General features: G+C 42.4%; 1 protein-coding gene across 2 annotated transcripts in view; it reads right to left on the reverse strand.

Annotated features, from left to right (window-relative positions):
• Positions 1 to 315: 315 nt before the first annotated feature.
• gna12a (guanine nucleotide binding protein (G protein) alpha 12a) overlaps positions 316 to 17,557 on the reverse strand; it is a 133,614-nt gene continuing 116,372 nt past the window's right edge. The window contains exons 4-5 of one of the 2 annotated variants that reach the window (XR_005463388.1): positions 6,788 to 8,353; positions 316 to 6,756 (exon numbers count right to left, since the gene is read on the reverse strand). Coding sequence is in view for 1 of the 2 variants with exons in the window: in XM_038819499.1 (XP_038675427.1) it covers positions 7,784 to 8,353 (570 nt within the window). In the remaining variant the exon portion in view is untranslated. Of the gene's footprint in view, positions 8,354 to 17,557 lie in introns of both variants that reach the window. The other variant, XM_038819499.1, reaches the window with a different exon arrangement.

The following is a 17,557-nucleotide window of genomic DNA, read 5'->3' on the forward strand; positions in this document are numbered from 1 at the left end:
TGTGGGAAGCAGCACCAGCCATTTTCATTGAAGAGTCCCAAACAGATGGAGAATTAGTGGTAGGGAGGGAAGGAAGCACGAGGAAGATGGGAGGCTGAAGCACCGGGATGGGGAGGGGGATGAGTCTGCGTTGAGGGGGAAGGCAACAAGGTGCGACTGACCCAATAAGCAGCAATTCAACATGTCTGACTACGTAACCCATTTGGTTCACGCTACAATTCCCATACCGATTTATTTCTACTGTGTTCAAAATAGTACAATCACCCAATGTCACCTTTTAGCAGGAAAAGCGAGAGCCGACTTTCTAAACTGCAGTGAATGAATTTTTAAAAATATTTTATTATCAGGTTCTACAAGAGTTTACATACTTTCTTAGAATATGTTGGAATACAAAACAGAGTACACAATGTTTTCCAGGTTACATGGTACTTGCAGAGTGATATATAGAGGATGTGGTTGGAGAGGGTGCAGGTTTGGGGAGTTAGGACGTAAGCATATGGTGAGGCCCGTTTCCGGATTAAACTAATATTGCATTCCATGTGTCAAGAGTTTGGCAAAAAAATAGATCCCACTATTCAGCAACTCAAAAGTACACAATTATACAAATAGATGATGTTAAATACAGGCAGCTACAATCCACATAAAGTACACTTTAATATTTATAAAATCATATATACATAAAACATAATAGAAAGCAATTTGAGATAAAATACAATTTATACAGTTAACAAAGGCATCAAGTGTTTACATGGTTTGTCTTAATTTCTTTACTTGTACCTAATTCAAACCCTGTGAGTAAAGCTTAGTAGTTAGTATCACTGTGTCCATTACGCATGAGATGCTAAAAGTGTTTCACTGCATTGATTATGTAGAATGATTTTCCTCAAGATACAAAAATGAATTGGAAGTTTATTTTCTAGGATGTCAGACAGCAACAGCTGACCCTACGAGCTCAGAATTTCCTTCACATTTTCTCAATTTGCTCATTAGTTGGCGATCGCTGCATGATTCTGTAAACTAGCCTCAGTTAGAAAACATACACAAAATTCATACTAAATCTTGTTCCTTTTCTCGAGATATTTTTCCTTTTGTAAAATTTAAAAACTTCTTCCTCTATATTAAGTGGTTGGGATGAGTCAGCTACTTAGGTTTAATATTCAGCCACAGTCATGTTTACCATTAGTTTTCATGGAAAAATAATTTTAAAGAAAAGGAGAGACAATTTTTAATCAGCAAGTACAAAATCCATTCGCTTTCATTTTTCAGACATTGCCAGCATTGCAGACTCTGCAGGTGCCCGTCATAAAGAAAACTCAAGATTTTATAACTGCAAGTTCTTTCTTGCAAATGAGCCATTATAAAAATCTCACCTAAAATGACAGAGGAATTAGGATTAATGTGGCTGTCATTGTTTTGTTGGTAAATACCTACAATAGCTAAATTATAATAAACCACTATTAATTTATCAGTGCAAGATTCTTTTGCATTCTTCAGCATTAAAATCGCTTTCAAGGGATAACAAGAATGCAAAGCTAAGTTGTACCTTGGCTCAACTGGTACCACACTCATCTCAGTTGGTTGATTCAAGCCCCATAGCATTCAACCAAAATTAACACTAAGTGTAGTACTGTCTTTCAGAGACCTGATTGGTTCTTCAAGGGTATGTTAATAGATCCGATAGCACTATTTGGAGAATGGTGCTGAGATTTTCATGCATCTGCCTCAACTCTTTGAAGACACACCTCAATCAAAGTTAGATTACTCATCTCACTGCTGTATGTGGGACCGAGCTTTGTGCTAACCTGCCAACAGTGACTACATTTTAAAACCGTATTTAATTGGTTGGCACTTTAGGTCATCGAGAGGAAATAAAAGGTGCCAAATAAATGCAAGCTTTCTCTTGTGACAAGAAATGTTTTTCCTGATGTGCAAGAACAAAATACTATACTAAATAAATGTTCTACATATCTGGTTAGAGACTTGTGAGATTAAAAAAGGACTCAATATTGTGAAACCATGGAAAGAAATTTCCACACATTTCCACAACTGCTTCCTTTATACAGAATCTTGTGCATGCTGCCTTGCAGGTTGTTTTCAGCCCCTTTTACACTACAGCGCAGGACATGATGTGGAACAAAGCAATTCATGTGCAGCTTATTACGTAGTATATATAAAAATAAAATTGTCATCTTTTCCATGATTGGTGTACATTAGGATACCAGAATGTGCCATTTGTTGGCAGTCATTTATTCAAGTGCTAATATTTGTTTACTTTTACTCAGAGATATGACTGGGTTAATTCTAGAACAGCATTGGGCTGGGTTTGGCTACTACAAATTCAACGATTACACTGTCTCACTTTACAATTCTGCAATTACAGGGTTAAAACAGCAGACAGTGGATCCATTTAGTAGTCCAGTACAAACAACTATGGAATGTACAACATGATCAGCATTATACCGATTCAGTCAGGTGAATGACTGAAGGTGAAATGTCTCCATACACTGTTCTTCTCTTTCCTGCTCCAAGACAATCAAACAGAAAACACTGGACAACCGCAAGCTGCTGCATTCCACAGACTATACACCAATCACTCTACACGCACAACACCGATTGCTCGACGCATAGATTCTTTACAGTAAGCACTTATCCAAAACCAAATTATACACTTATTGCAATAACGTGCAGTTCTGTTTAGCGGTAGCTCTCAAGAGTCAGATGGCTGTGGGTTCAAACCCCACTCCAGAGACATGAACAAAAATGTAAACTGCCACTCCAGTGCAGTACTGAGGGAGAGTACCACTATCAGAGGTGGTCTTTCTGGTTAAATTGTTAATCCGAGGCTCCATCTGCCCTCTCAGGTAAATGCAAAAGTCACCCTTGCTGGCCAATACAAATCTTTCAACCAACATCACTTTAAAAAAAAAGCACTATATCATTATCTCATTGAGTTTGTGCCACCTTGGCAACCACATTTCAGATGTTACAACAGTGGCAACACTCAAGACTTTGTGCTTTGGGATGACCAGAGGTAGTGAAAAGTGTTCTATAAACACAAGTTTTCTTCTTTTCGAACTGGATGTTTATGTTGCATTATTTTTCCCAGTTCATCATATTAGCAATAATTGAGAAGTTAAGAATCCACTTTATTTATCCAACACTCCCCTTGAGTGTTGGAGGGTGGAATGCTTGGAACTTAAATGTCATCTGTACAATTTAACTCCAAGATCTATTTGAAGTTAAGTCACCATTTTATCCAAGTCTCTCAGCATATTAAAATCTAGAAATTAGAATCCCATCTCCCACTTTCCGCCAGTGGAAGAGATTAATTTGGCAACCCTGTTCTTCACAACTTAATTGTCTATGTCCCAGAGTCATGTATCATTTTTCTCTGAACATTCTCCAATACAACAATATCCACTGCAAAGTGAGCTGCATTATCAATTATATTACAAAGTTAAAATTGGCTTACATTCCACACCTTGGAAATACATGTCAATTCTTGATTAGAGCTGTTGAAAGCAATCTCATTAACCGGTTACTAATGGACCGTTAAGAGACGGCTTGTTTCCCTCTGACAGATTTGTACAAAGATTATTGGAGTTCCATTGTAACTAGGTGGTTAAAATTCCATTGCTGACAGCACTAAAATGGCCACTTCTGCAATGTAGGTACCAATCAAGGTGACATTTGGATTTTCAATCGTTCAGTTAACTAATTAACGAGATGATATAATTCATAACAAATATCATTCCAGAATAAGTTCAAACAATCTGCTTTTGACCTAAAATTAGACTCAGGAGAGGTGGCACAATGGGAGGCTAATTGAAACAGCAGTATTGGATCATGCTGGGAAAGAAGCTTTGTAACACGGCTGCAAATGATAAACAAATTGAATTCCAAAAGCATAATTTATTCAAATCTCATAAATGCATGAAATAAAGTAAATGAAAACTAGCAAAGTGTTGTGGAATGAAACTACTGCACAATGAAATGAATGAAATGAAATGAAAATGAAAATTGCTTATTGTCACAAGTAGGCTTCAAATGAAGTTACTGTAAAATACCCCTAGTCACCACATTCCGGCGCCTGTTCGGGGAGGCTGGTACGGGAATTGAACCCGCGCTGCTGGCCTGCTTTCAAAGCCAGCGATTTAGCCCTGTGCTAAACCAGCCCCTGGTTTGTAGTGTGTAGTAATAAGATTTCAACTATGTTCAACTGTTTATGCTAGCAAAACTATCTGTAATTGGAATCTGCTGCTTAGCAGTTCTTAAGTACTATGGGAAAACAGTTTAGGCAACTAAACGGTTCATGCTCTGTAGCGATGGAATAGAATTTCAGCTGATGTTGCCAAGATTACCCGCCGTACCTTCAGTGAACTGGTGTAAACTGTCTTATATGCCCATTCTACAGGGTTACCATTGATCTTAAGGCAGGAGATCAGAAGAAATCTCTCAGAAACTCTACGCCAGACATTAACAACTGAAGTTTAGTGGACTTTTGCAGAGATAAGTGTTTTTGGGTGGGGAAAGAGGAAAACAAAGTATGTGGGCATAAAAGGAAGAGGCATTTCAAACTAGACAATGGGGAGAGTAGACTATCTTAAAAGCAGTCAATACTACAAACACTGTGCCACAAAACAGTCTGCATCAGATAAGTCAGGCACAGGCCAACAGTGAAATGTTAAGTGTTGCATCAGCAAAGGAATGCATTCACAACATAGCAGAGAAGGCAATTGAAAAAGCCAGTTCTTGACAAAGTGCTAAGCAACAGGTTGATATCAGATACTGGTCAAATATTTGTCATTTTTGCCATAACAAAAAACACCACTGTGAGGAGTGATTCTTTAAGCCCTAAACTTCATTTTCATGTCATTTCAGATTCATACAAATACTCTTAAAAGCAAGAATAAGGCCAAGGAAGACCAACACAGCGTAGTGACCACCAAATTTAGCCCCCACTATGAACAAATCTTTTTGCCAATAAAGCTGGGCGGCCCAAACAGTTTGTGATGGAGTGTGTAAAAATAGGAAGATTTAACAGATGGTATAGCTGTTTACTGTTTTAAGCATCTGGGATTTTGTGGGAACAGCAGGAGGAAGAGAGAAAGAGAAGAAATAAAAAAAATTCCGACTGATCCAAAAATGAACATTCTCCAATTAGGTGAGTGTTACAAAAATGGTTAAGTGCACTTTATACAAAATACAAATGGTGCAAACCTGAAACACATAAATTACACACATCAGATTGTACATCAATTGATTCTTGCTGGTTTTAAACTACATCGCGCTCTCTTGGTACTAAAAGATTGAAACAGTGTAGAGGAAAATCTTTTGAAGAGTTTATTTTACAAATAGTTGTCGGAGAAGAGCATGCCATATAACGGATAATCCTTCGACTAGTGTCAGAAGCCATAAAGATGACTGAAAAGTGGGAAACATTACCAGTTTAAAAAACAAGCGTTCATCAGAAGCCCTGCCTAAAAGATCTGACTTGCTAATTCTGATTTGGGCTCGATTGAATTTTGCATAGCTTTCCCAGGAAATCTCTTAACATTTTAAGTCTAGGAAGAAATCATTAAGAGGGGAGAAGAGAAGGAGATAAATGATTACTGTCAATGTAAAGATCATAGAGAATCAATTCAAAAAAGAAAACTGAAAAACAGTTCCTTTAGTCATTTTAAATGGTTAGCTTCCTGTGTAAATATTTGTTTACATTGTGCAGTGGAAAGCAACGATAAAAAGCAGACACTATCTACATGCAGCTGAAAAAGAATGCACTAACAAAATGCGTGAGAATCACATTGCGTAGGTTGGTAGGTTTGCAGTTTTCAGATGAAAATCACAACTAAAATTGAGTGGAGATTTCTTGAGGACTGAAAATTGATTGGTGAAAATTGGTTTAAAAAAGACGATATTGCTTACGATAACACGGAGTACCTAGGCTAGTCATTTTAATAATTTTCAACAGTTTTAACATATTTCCTGCTGTTATATATTAACCATTTAAAATAAAAATGCCTCTCATGGTGCAGCCAAATTACTCCCAATTGACTTCAATCACAGTTGAAAACAGGCTGGTTAGGTTAAACAAAATGAAACAATTATTTGGTAAACCAATTAACCCATTATTTCTACCTTGTTTGTAGCAGGGCAGTTTTGCAGCAAACAGCAACAACAATGAGATGGAATGTTGCTGCCTCTTTATTGCTGAAAACGCTTCTAATAAAGGTTTTACCATTTGTTAGACAAATTAGCACTGAATTTAAGTATGATGATGTTTCATGACAAAGTGTGACTAAAGTAGTCAGAAGATTCCAAAATGAAGTGAAAAATTGAATTTTCAGAAGGAAGTGATCACAAAAGTGAAACAATATCAAACATGCATGGGATCACACTTAATAGTGCCAGACCAAATCTAAACAAAAAAAGTGCTTAAAATTACAGGTAAGTCAAAAAACACCTGAAACTCAGTTCTTTCATCTCCAATTTAAACATGTTGCCTTTGTCCTTTTAGTGTGTTGTGCGAGGCTGAGAATAAAAACATGTGCCATTTTGTGACAGTAAAAACAATAGGCGGAAGTCCAGATTTCCCAGATGAAGGAAGTTTGAATTGTGTCGTACTAATGACAGTGCTATGAAAAATGCCACTGGAGTCTGTGGCACTTACTTCTGTTTTCAAGACTCCTCTTGGATGATTGGTGGCAGCAGCTACTCACTTCAAAACAGCAATCTGTGACTCATTTCCGAAACCACCTATGCTACAAAAGGGTGCACAGTCCCCCACCTATGCTACAAAAGGGTGCACAGTCCATTTGGATTAAGATTTCATATACATTTTTTTACTGTGCTGAGAATCTATTTGAAAAACAAAAGTTCATACGCAACATGTTGAAGGTTAGTGAGGTTGTGATCTGTTTTCAGGTACAAAACCAAGTTTTGGAACAGCACTCCAGACAGCATATCTTTACATTTCTTCATTAAACAAAGCGCTTACAAGACATTCTATGAATGCTCTACACACAAGTCCGATATGGCCATGTATATGAAAATTATAATAGTTGTCAGTAACAACACAGTCACAACTAAGCAGGATGGATTGTAAACTCCTGCAGTCATACTTGATTGTGAAAAGGCTTACAAAAACAATGGATCAAACCTTGAATCCAGGTCCTTCACACTGCAGTTCCAAATGTCTAGCAATTTAGCCCTGCTGTAATTGTAGCTATTTGCAGCATTCTCTCAGAAAAGCTAAAAAGCAAAGGAGGATCAACATTTCTGGGTCTGCCACCCACTCTCTCTGCCAAGGGCTCCAGACCCAGTTTGCATTTGGCAGTAGTAAATATCTGAATTCCAGGGAGGGCTAGAGTCCATGAAGTAACTTAGATAATAAACTTTCCCTGAACTTTAATTGGTGCACACTTCCATGCAAGTGTCCTCGAGTTGTATGCCACTTTGGTTTGTGGAACTCAACAGATGCAATACATGGTTTAGTCACCCAACTTTACCAAGCACCATTAGAAAAGAGGCCTTAGTGCAACAAATGTCTAAAACTATTGTTCACTATGCTTCTGGTGTCTGGGCTCTTGTGTAAATTTGAAAAAGGACACTTATAAACATTTCCAATAAGATGCTGTTAAGCATCTGCTTTCATGTAACCGACAATGTCTATTTTATACCCAGGACCATAACTATCAGCAACTGTGAGCTCGTAAACACAGTGCCGATTGCAGAGAAAATAACAAAGAGCAACACAGTCCAATGGTGACCTCACTTCGTCACTTCACTGCAACATTACATCTTTCAAATTTTCCTGAAGAATCGTGTCCTTCACTGCATGGAATACAAACCGAATGTTTTCCGTGTCAATGGCTGTTGTGAAGTGGTGGAACAGTGGTTTGGTGCGATCTCGTCGCTTGTTGTTGAAGCACTGCACCAGGTATTTTTGTACATCCTCCAGCTTGTGAGGGTCCCACTCAAAGTTTGGGAAGTATTTCTTGATGTTCACTGTTTTCACTTTCCCCACAAGCAAGTCCATTTTGTTGAGGAACAAAATAATAGATACAGATGAAAACAATTTGTTGTTTACAATTGTCTCAAAGATATTCATCGATTCTACCAGGCGATTTGTCCGCCGGTCTTCCATCAGGACCTGGTCATATTCACTGGAGGAAGCCATGAACAGAATGGATGTAATGCCATCGAAGCACTGAAACCATTTCTGCCTCTGTGACCGCTGACCACCGACATCTACCATTTTGAAAGGAATGCCTTTTATGATAAAATCGTGCTCCACAATTCCTTTGGTGGCTCTTCTTGCAAGCAGGACATCGTGTCTGCTGGGAAGGTAACTCTGAAATAAAGAAACTAAATGAGAGTATATTGCATGACCAGGTATATTGCTGACCATCACATATTTTCTTTTGCTATCTTTTCTCTTGCCACCCCAACAAAAAAAAGCCTAAACACATTCAAAGTGGAGGAACTGTTGCATTAGCAACGTATCAGTTTTGAAATGCTTATTTCGCAAGCCCACGATCACAGCATGTCCAGGCTCCAGCAATGACTGGACACCAGCCAGACATGGAACTGAGCTTTGTTGTTTGCTTTTGGAAGGAGGGAAAGGAAAGCAAACTACTTGGCAGATGTACTTGTTTTCTGAAGGACACATACGTTTTCTTCCAATTAGGTCCCATGCTACTATGTAGGTGGCATGTTCTACATTTAGGAAAACAATCAAATATTGGTTGCAACGTGCACTGCAAATAACTGCACACAAATTTACTTTGATTAACTGGAGATTTTAGTGGGACCTCCGGTTGCGGCATGTAGGTGGAGAATTACTCCTGCCAGTGTAGTCCTTTTTAGGCCCTTTAAACGCAATTTTTTGGAAAATTATTTTGTGAGAAGGTTTGGGGCATTTATAGACTGTCAAAAACCGGAAAGAAGAACCCAGGGAAAAAGATAGCGAGTGAAAGTCCACCGCCGAGCGTGGTGAGGGGCGCAGCGGGAAGAAAGATGGCAGGAGACAGCTCGCCGGGTGGGGCTGCACCCATCACGGTGGAGATGGTGGCTGAAGTGATGACTGGAGAGGGAGAGTTTGAGCAGTTGTTTTCGAAGCATTCTGAAAGGCATCGGACGGAGATAGTGACCTCGCTTCAGGAGCGGGTGGGTGAGACCCTTGCCCCGATGAGAGAGGAGTTGAGGGCGCTGCAGTAGCATGGGGTGGAGGAGGCATTGTCGCGGAACAGCTGTTCATCTTGATGGGTGAGGGACTGCAGAGGGTGGCAGGGATCAACAGAGAGCTGAGAACTAAGGTAGAAGACCTGGAGAACAGGGCACAAAGACATAGTCTGAGGATCGTGGTTGTGTCTGAGGGGGTGGAGGGCCAGAGGCCTACAGAATACTTCGTCGATATGCTGGCTAAGTTGATGGACTCCTCCCAGTATGAATTGCACCGGGCCCACCGGCCGAAACCGAGAACGAATGAACTACAGAGAGCTGTGATCATCTGTTTTCACAATTTTCAAATGAAGAAGGTGCTGAGGTGGGCAAAGCAGAAATGGGAGGTGGAGTGGGACGGTAACGGTATACTCATATACCAGGACTTGATGATGGAGCTGGCAATGAGACGGGCAGACTTTGGTCTAGCAAAGTGGCGTTGTACAAGCGCAATGTGCGGTTTGGCGTGGTCTACCCGACGAAGTTGCAGGTCACACACAATGGAAAGGACTATTACTTTGAGACGGCAGTAGAGGCAAAGGTGTTTGTGAAGGCAGAAGACTTAGGACTGGACTGAATTTGGAGTTTTTCCTTGGTTTTTAAAAAAAATTGTTCTGGTCTTTTATGGGTGTTATGGAATAGAGGTGTGGACGGTCTAAGATTTATAGTTGCTGGGGTTTGGAGGCGGGGTTTGTTAGGGTGCAGGGTATGGAGAGTTTGGAAGGGGTGAATGTGGGAGGTTGAAGTTGGGGTCTCTTTCTCGATGAGAGGGAGGGTGCTCTGGCAGGGGCCGCCTTGTTAGCAAATGTAAGGTTGGCCAGTGAATGGGAGTGAGGTGGGGGAGGGGCCTCAGTCATTGGAATCTGTATGGGCAGGTTTCAATGGGCCTGGGAGGTGTGAATGGTGGGGGGGGATGGGGACGATATTGGGTGAGGTGTTTCCAAGAGGAAGTGGTAAAGGTAAAGGGGTTTATTGGGGGGGGGGGGGGGGGGGGGGGGGGGGGGGGGGGGGGGGGGTGGACGGACGGTGACTAAGACCGGGGCTGGGTCTTGCCTGCTCGGCGGAGCCTGATAGGATGGTCAAGGCAGGTAGGAAGGGAGGGGGTGAGAGAGACACCCCCTGATCAGAGTGGTAATGTGGAATGTGCGAGGGTTGGGGTGACCGGTGATGAGGGCCCGAGTTTTCTCGCATTTTACAGGCTTGAAAATGGACATGGTGCTGTTGCAGGAGTCCCACTTGAGGGTAAAGGACCAGATGAGGCTGAGGAAGGGCAGGGTGAGCCAGGTGTTCCATTTCTGCTTTGACGGTAGGGTCCAGGGGGGTGACTGGTGGGTAAATGGGTGAGGTTCCAAATGGAGACGGGTGGCGGCAGACCAGGGGTGCAGGTATATGATAGTGATGGGTGCATTGGAAGGGAGGCTAGTGGGGTTGATCAGCATATATGCCCCAAATTGGGATGATGCTGAGTTTGTGAGGACGATGTTAGTGGCAATTGTGATATTAGACCATGCTCTGCACTGGGTGACGTGGTCTTGGAGAAGGGTCTGGCCCAGAGGCCGGAATGGAGGCTAAATGAGGGTTTGTTGGCAGATCCAAATTTTTGAATTAAGATGGGGAAGGTAATTGAGGAGTATGTGGAGTTTAACTGAAATGGGGAGGTCTCGATGTCAGTGGTTTGGGAGGTGTTGAAGGCAGTCGTGAAGGGTGAAGTCATCTAGTTCAAGGCAATGGTGGATAGGGAAGAGTGCAGGAGCTGATAGAGGAGATTTTGGAGGTTGACGGAAGATATGCGGAGGTTCCGAAGCCAGGGCTTTTGGTGAGAAGGAAGGAGTTGCAGGCAAAGTTTGATCTCCTGTCCACAGGGAGGGTGGTTCTTCAGTTGAGGCAAGCTCAAGGAGTTGTGTATGAGTACGGTAAGAAGGCCAGTTGATTGCTGGTGAGCTGGCTCCGTTGGCATGCAGCAGCAAGGGAGATCACGCGGATTAGGGATGGAACGGACGAGGTGACGGTGGAGCAGGTGAATAATGCTTTTGAGGACTTGTACAAGTTGGAGTCGCCGGAGGATAAGTCTGAGATGAGGGAGTTTCTGGAGCGATTGCAGTGTCCAGAGGTGGGAGCGGAGGGGAGGGTAGGTTGAAGGAACCATTGGGGTGGAGGAAGTGTAGATAGCGATAGGGAAGATGCAGTCGAGCAAGACACCATGGTCAGATGGGTTCCTGGTAGAGTTTTATAAGAAGTTCAAGGATAAGCTTGCGTCGCTGATTGTGGAAATGTTTGAGGATACAGTGGCAAAGGGAGGATTGTAAGAGACAATGAGACAGGCATCCATTTCATTGTTACTTAAAAAGAAGAATCCGGTGGGGTGTGGGTTGTATAAGTCCATTTCTCTACTAAACATGGATGCTAAGATATTGGCGAAGGTGTTGGCAGTGAGGCTGAAGGAGTATGTTCCGAAGGTGGTGGGTGAGGATCAGACTGGGTTTGTCAAGGGCAGACAGCTGTCTTCAAATATGTAGTGGCTGCTGTATGTGGTGCTTTCTCCAGCAACAGGAGGGAGTTAGAAGTGGTGGTGATGCTAGATGCAGAGAAGGCGTTTGACAGAGTGGAGTGGAGTTATTTGTTTGCGTTGCTGGAGAAGTTTGGGGATTGGGCCTTAGTTTGTGGCATATGTGAAATTGTTATACAAGGATCCAACAGCATGTGTGCAGGTGAATGATACGAATACGGGATACTTTCCACTATTTCGGGGAATGAGGCAGGAATGCCCCATTTCTCACCCTCTGTTCGCATTGGCGATTGAGCCCTTGGCTATTGTGCTGAGGGGTTCGCGGAGCACAGGGTGTCCTTGTATGCGGATGATCTGCTCCAGTAAATTTTGGACCCGGGCTCATCAGGGACGATCATAATGGGGTTGCTCAGGAAATTTTGGGTGTTTTCGGGGTATGAATTAAATTTAGGGAAGAGTGAGTATTTTGTGTGTCTTCTCCAGGAGCAGAGGCAAGGAATGGGAAGGTTGCCATTTCAGGTGGCGACTACTCACGTTAAGTATTTGGGGGTGCAGGTGGCATGGGACTGGACATGACTTTGCAAGCTAAATTTCACGAGCCTTGTGGGGTTTGGGGGGGTGGGGGGTTTGTTAGGATGCAGGGTATGGGGAGTTTGGAAGGGTGAATGTGGGTGGCGTTGGAGTTGGTGTATTTTTTTCGATGAGGGGGATGGTACTCCTCCTCCTCCCTGAGGAGGATTTGGGGAGATGGGACAATCTCCCTTTGTTGTTGGCAGGTCAGATGATGACAGTAATAATGAATATTTTGCCATGGTTCCTGTTTTTGTTCTGGTGTGTGCTGGTCTTTTTGCCAAAATCATTCTTTTGAATGATTTTGTCTCATTGTTTGTGTGGACAGGGAAGGTAGCAAGGATAAGGAAGGCGGTGCTCCATAGGTGGTGGCAGTCAGGGGGCTTGGCCCTTCTGAACTTGTTGCACTATTACTGGGCGGCAAATGCGGAGAAGATCCAGGGCTGGAGTAAGGAGAAGGAGGCTTTGTGGATGTGGATGGAGGCAATTTATTGTAAAGGGTCAGGGTTGCGGGCGCTGGCAACTGCAGCGTTACCGATCCCGCTGCGGACATATTCGGGTAATCCTGTAGTGGTAGTCACGCTGAAGATTTGGGGGCAATTTCGGCAGCTCTTCAAGTTGAGGGAATGCCGATAAGAAGAATCACAGGTTTTGAGCCAGGAAGAATGGATGTGAGGTTCCGGGGATGGGAAGAGAAAGGGGGTAAAAGAGATGAAGGGGCGAGGTTTCTGGAGGGGGCAATCAGCAAATTTGGTGGAGCTGGTGGTGAAGTATGGGCTCCAGCGTGAGGAGGGCTTCGGGTATATGTAGGTCATGAATTTTGTAAGAAAGGTTTCCCCGAGCTTCCTGGTGGAGGAGGGGGGTTTGGAGATTGGGATTGTTTCAGCGATCTACAGCAGGGTTATGGAGGAGGACAAGGAGTCCAAGGAAGAGATTAAGGCCAAGTGGGGGGGGAAGGGTTGGGGATGGGGCGGAAGGATTATGGTAGGAAGTTGCGAAGGGTTAATGCCTAGGCCTCGTGTGCAAGGCTGGGGTTGATTCAATTAAAAGTGCTGTATAGGGAGCGCATAACAAAGGCGAGGATGAGCCGGCTGCTTGAGGGGGTGGAGGATAGTTGTGAGCGGTGTGGGAGGGGCCCCCCAATCATGTCCATATGTTCTGATCCTGTCTGAAGTTGGAGAAATATTGGGGGTTGTTTTTCAGCTCCATGTAGAATTGGAGATGGGTCTCCTGGAGGACATATTCAGGGCATCAGCCTATGGGATCTGCAGACGGGAGCTGGGGTAGATGTTTTGGCCTTTACCTCGTTGATTGCTTGCAGACGGCTTCTGTTGGGGTGATGGTCAGCTTCTGCCTCGGCGTTGCTGGGGGTTCTAATGGAGTTCCTGTATTTGGAGAGGGAGAAATTTGCTCTGGGAGGGGCGGAAGTGGGCTCCCGCCAGAGATGGGGCTTGTTTGTTTTACATTTTATAGACCTGGTTGCTGTCAAGGAGTAGAGGGGTTTTATGAATTGTTGTAAAAAAGATAAAATGTTGATAATTTGAATAAAAATATTTTTCAAAAAATAACTTTAGGTGTTCAGTGAATATTTAAAAAATGTTTTTAAAAATGAGATTTGTGCAAACAGTGAACAATTCTGATTTACTTTTTTAAAATGTGCAAAATTTGAATGGCAGCAATAAATGCTGGCATCACTCGTGGCATTGACCAAATAAAGCTCAGAAGCCTCAAGCTGAAGTTAATGAAAATCTACTCTCATGTTTGTCAGCGATCGAATGCAAAGCAATAATCTCACAAAGGGGTCAAAAACTGGAGTGGTTTGAGTGTTCTGAATCGAATGAGCTAATTTCCTTGAGATCACTGCCATATGTTTAATTTAGTTGAAAATACCATAATATTTGTGATTTCAGCACACAATTGCTCCCCTCTTTCAGTATCCAACATTAATTTTAATTCTAAAATCCATATTAGTGTTAATTTTAATAACTTCAGGTTGATGAGAAAAGCTTTGGCCAGCATCTCTGCCATTGAGAGATTAAGCTGATTACAAATTGATTCCAACCTGTATTGAATTAGTGATCTCAGCTGGCTGTTCAATGCTACAAATCTGCTGCAGTAAAAACACATACTATATTCTCAAAAGATGGGTAAACCAGCAATAAATTGGAAGTTACAGTTTGGTAATGTGAACAGTGCATTTGTAAGATACTTTTGGCTAATTACTGAATTTATAGCTCGACTAATCAGAACATTAAAAAAAAACTGCAAATTTCTAGGAGACAAATCTGTAAATTTCCATGAGACATGGCAGTGATTTCCAAACCACTCAAGTCTGAAAATTCCCTCGTTTGTACTTAGGATGTGCTGCAAACAGGAAAACATAGACTGCATTTCTGAACAACAAACTGTGGGCAAATATACTACATTATAAACAGTAATAGCCAATAGAAATGCAATAATTATGTTGTAGGAAAGGGAGCAGTTGTATTTCTTGACTGACAGTTTCTGTAAGTTAATCAGTTGTAGGTGCACTGCAACAAGTGCCAACATTGGGTCAAGAATCAGGCTCAGGAGATAATCTGGCACGGAGACTTGAAAATTCAAAAAGACTTCCAACTTTAGAGGAATTATCATCAGAAGGAACTGACAGCAATTATGGCCAGACAATCAGAGTGTCTTAAAGCAGAGAGCAACATTTAAAAAAGTTCAAATGACACAGGTGAAGGCAGGACAAAATTACCCACTAAATAAACCATTAGAAATAAAATATCGTCATGTAGAATCATACAGTACAGAAGGAGGCCATTGGGCCTCTGGGTCAGCACATTGGTACTGCTTCGTGAACAAATGCATTCCTATGAGCTCAAGAGTGTTTGATTAAAAGCAAAGGATAGTACTGTTAATGTGGAGGGACTTGAAGCCCCCGAAATTAGAGGCATAGGTTAGTGACATGGCTGGGTTTCTCAGTCCCGAGAAAATAAAGTTCGCCCTAAGAGGGTCAATGTTAGGGTGCATCCGGAGGTGGCAGCCGTTCATCGACTTTCTCAGAGAAAATTAAAATGCCATCAGAGGTAGAAATCTAAGGGGGAGGGAGGGGGGTTAGACTATTGTTTCATTGATTGGGGGTGCGAAGAAAGTGATAGGGATGGAAATGTTTTATGTACCATGTTTATGTTGCTGTTATTGTTATTATTGTGATAAAACTACAAAGACCTTACTAAAAAAATGTTGTTGTTTTTTAAAAAAAAGCAAGGGATGGCCTCTTTGTTGCATTTCAACATCCTCCCACCTCAGCTTTCACAGCATTCTTCCTACCCCAAGTATCTGAGGCACTGTTCCTCCAATGGACTGCAAATATTTGCAGGAAGGCTTCCATAGTTTTATATGTATTTTAAAGCTAATAAATACAATTATTAACACTTTGGAATGTATTCACCTTAGGATGCAGTTTAGTGCTGGAATAAGGATTCCTGGCCTGTCGTGGGATCCAGCTGTGAACAAATTAGCTGGTAGGGTATTCAGAGAATATCACTGCATTGCAAAACCGGCTAATTCGGTAATGAATGGGTTTCTTCCTTAATTGTTGGGCCATGGCTGAACTTTGGAGAACTTCCTTCCCGCTGCTATCAGACTCCTGAATAGCCCTCGTATGGACTGAACTATCTCTCCACACATCTTCTCTCCCGTGTGGCACTGCACTCCATCTGCTTCACTTGATGTCTATGTATTTACATGGTGTATTTATCGTATGCCCCATGTTTATCATGCATGGAACGATCTGCCTGGACTGAACGCAGACAATACTTTTCACTATACCTCGGTACATGTGACAATAAATCTAAATCTAATCTAACAGCGTGGAACCACGACCAGCACTAAACTAGGATTGTCTGCATCATCTAAATGCAGTGGCTAGATGATAAAAACACCTTAAAGAAGTGGGGGTTGGTCTTTATGATTTTTCTGTTAGTAAGTAACAAGCAGAAGTTGTATTTGGACAGAAATTGCTACTTGCCATCAGTGGGCATTTATAGCAATACTAGCTTCTACTGCAAGCTAACAGATTAGTAACAACGGCAGCAATGAAGTAAGTGATTGATACCTTGCCTCCATAAATGAAACAGTCAGCAGTCTCAAACAGCCAAAGGAAAGGTTTTGTGACAGAACCCTGGGTCATACTAATTATGAAAAAATACCCGGGTAACATATCATAAACCTTTGCCATTATGCACTTTTGGCAATGATGAGCGTTTCATCAGTCCCAATGAAAACACAAGTCCAACCACTTATATTTCCACCAAAATAAAAGTAAAATACTGCAGAAGCTGGTAAGCGGAAGAAAACCTGAAAATGCAGATCTGGTAGCAATTGTAGAGCGAGAAACATAGTTTACGTTTCCCGTCCGCATGAACATTGTGGACGTGATTCAACGGACTCTCGTTAAAGTCCACCGAACGGCACATTTAGTGGGGTGTTTCATGGCAGCTGCAACTGCTTTCCAACAGCACTTTGTAGTATCTTTTTGGCCTCGGGGAGATTCTCTCTATCAAGGCCCCACTTAGAGGGATTTCTTGTTGGCGAGCTTCAGGCTCTTCACACATTGGGGGGCCATCCTGTCCCATTCCCTCCCCACCCCACCACCGCCCTAGCTTTTTTCAACTGTAAGGCTCAATTAAACATGCTGATCTGGATCTCGCCCAGTGAGGGCAGGATCCAGACCACGCTGGGTGGAGCGAGTTGGATGATTTGCAATCGGCCCAGCGCCCTGCCCAATTTGGGGCTCGCGCCGGGTGAATGGGGCCGCTGAATCACACCCTATGTTTCCAGTAGACACAGACATTATTAGTGGTTTTACGCAAGCACTATAAGTTATGTGCATGCACACAAAATATAAATAAAATAAAGATTAAACATAAATTCCAGCCCATACAGCCACCTGTACCTTGATGCATGTCTGCCAGTCTTCCCACTTGAAACAGTAATCCATTTCAAATTAATCAGCGTTAAAAGGGGTCTTGTGTTCATGTAATGTTTGACTGCATCAGTGAAATAGCCTGCTCCTTCAATGCAATTTCAAGTGGAACCCAATTCTTGCCTAATGCTCCCAGTGTACTCCTGCAGGCGATAATTTTCTGAAGAAAGGCAGGCAAAGAATTACAAAGTGGGGTCTTTTGACACAGATGATAGACAGCTTAACATCAGTCCTCCATCAGGTCAAGTACCAACTATCGAACTTGGCTACTAGGAAGACCTGAGTGT

The sequence above is a fragment of the Scyliorhinus canicula genome, chromosome 15 (assembly GCF_902713615.1).
Source record: "Scyliorhinus canicula chromosome 15, sScyCan1.1, whole genome shotgun sequence".
NCBI lineage: Eukaryota > Metazoa > Chordata > Chondrichthyes > Carcharhiniformes > Scyliorhinidae > Scyliorhinus > Scyliorhinus canicula.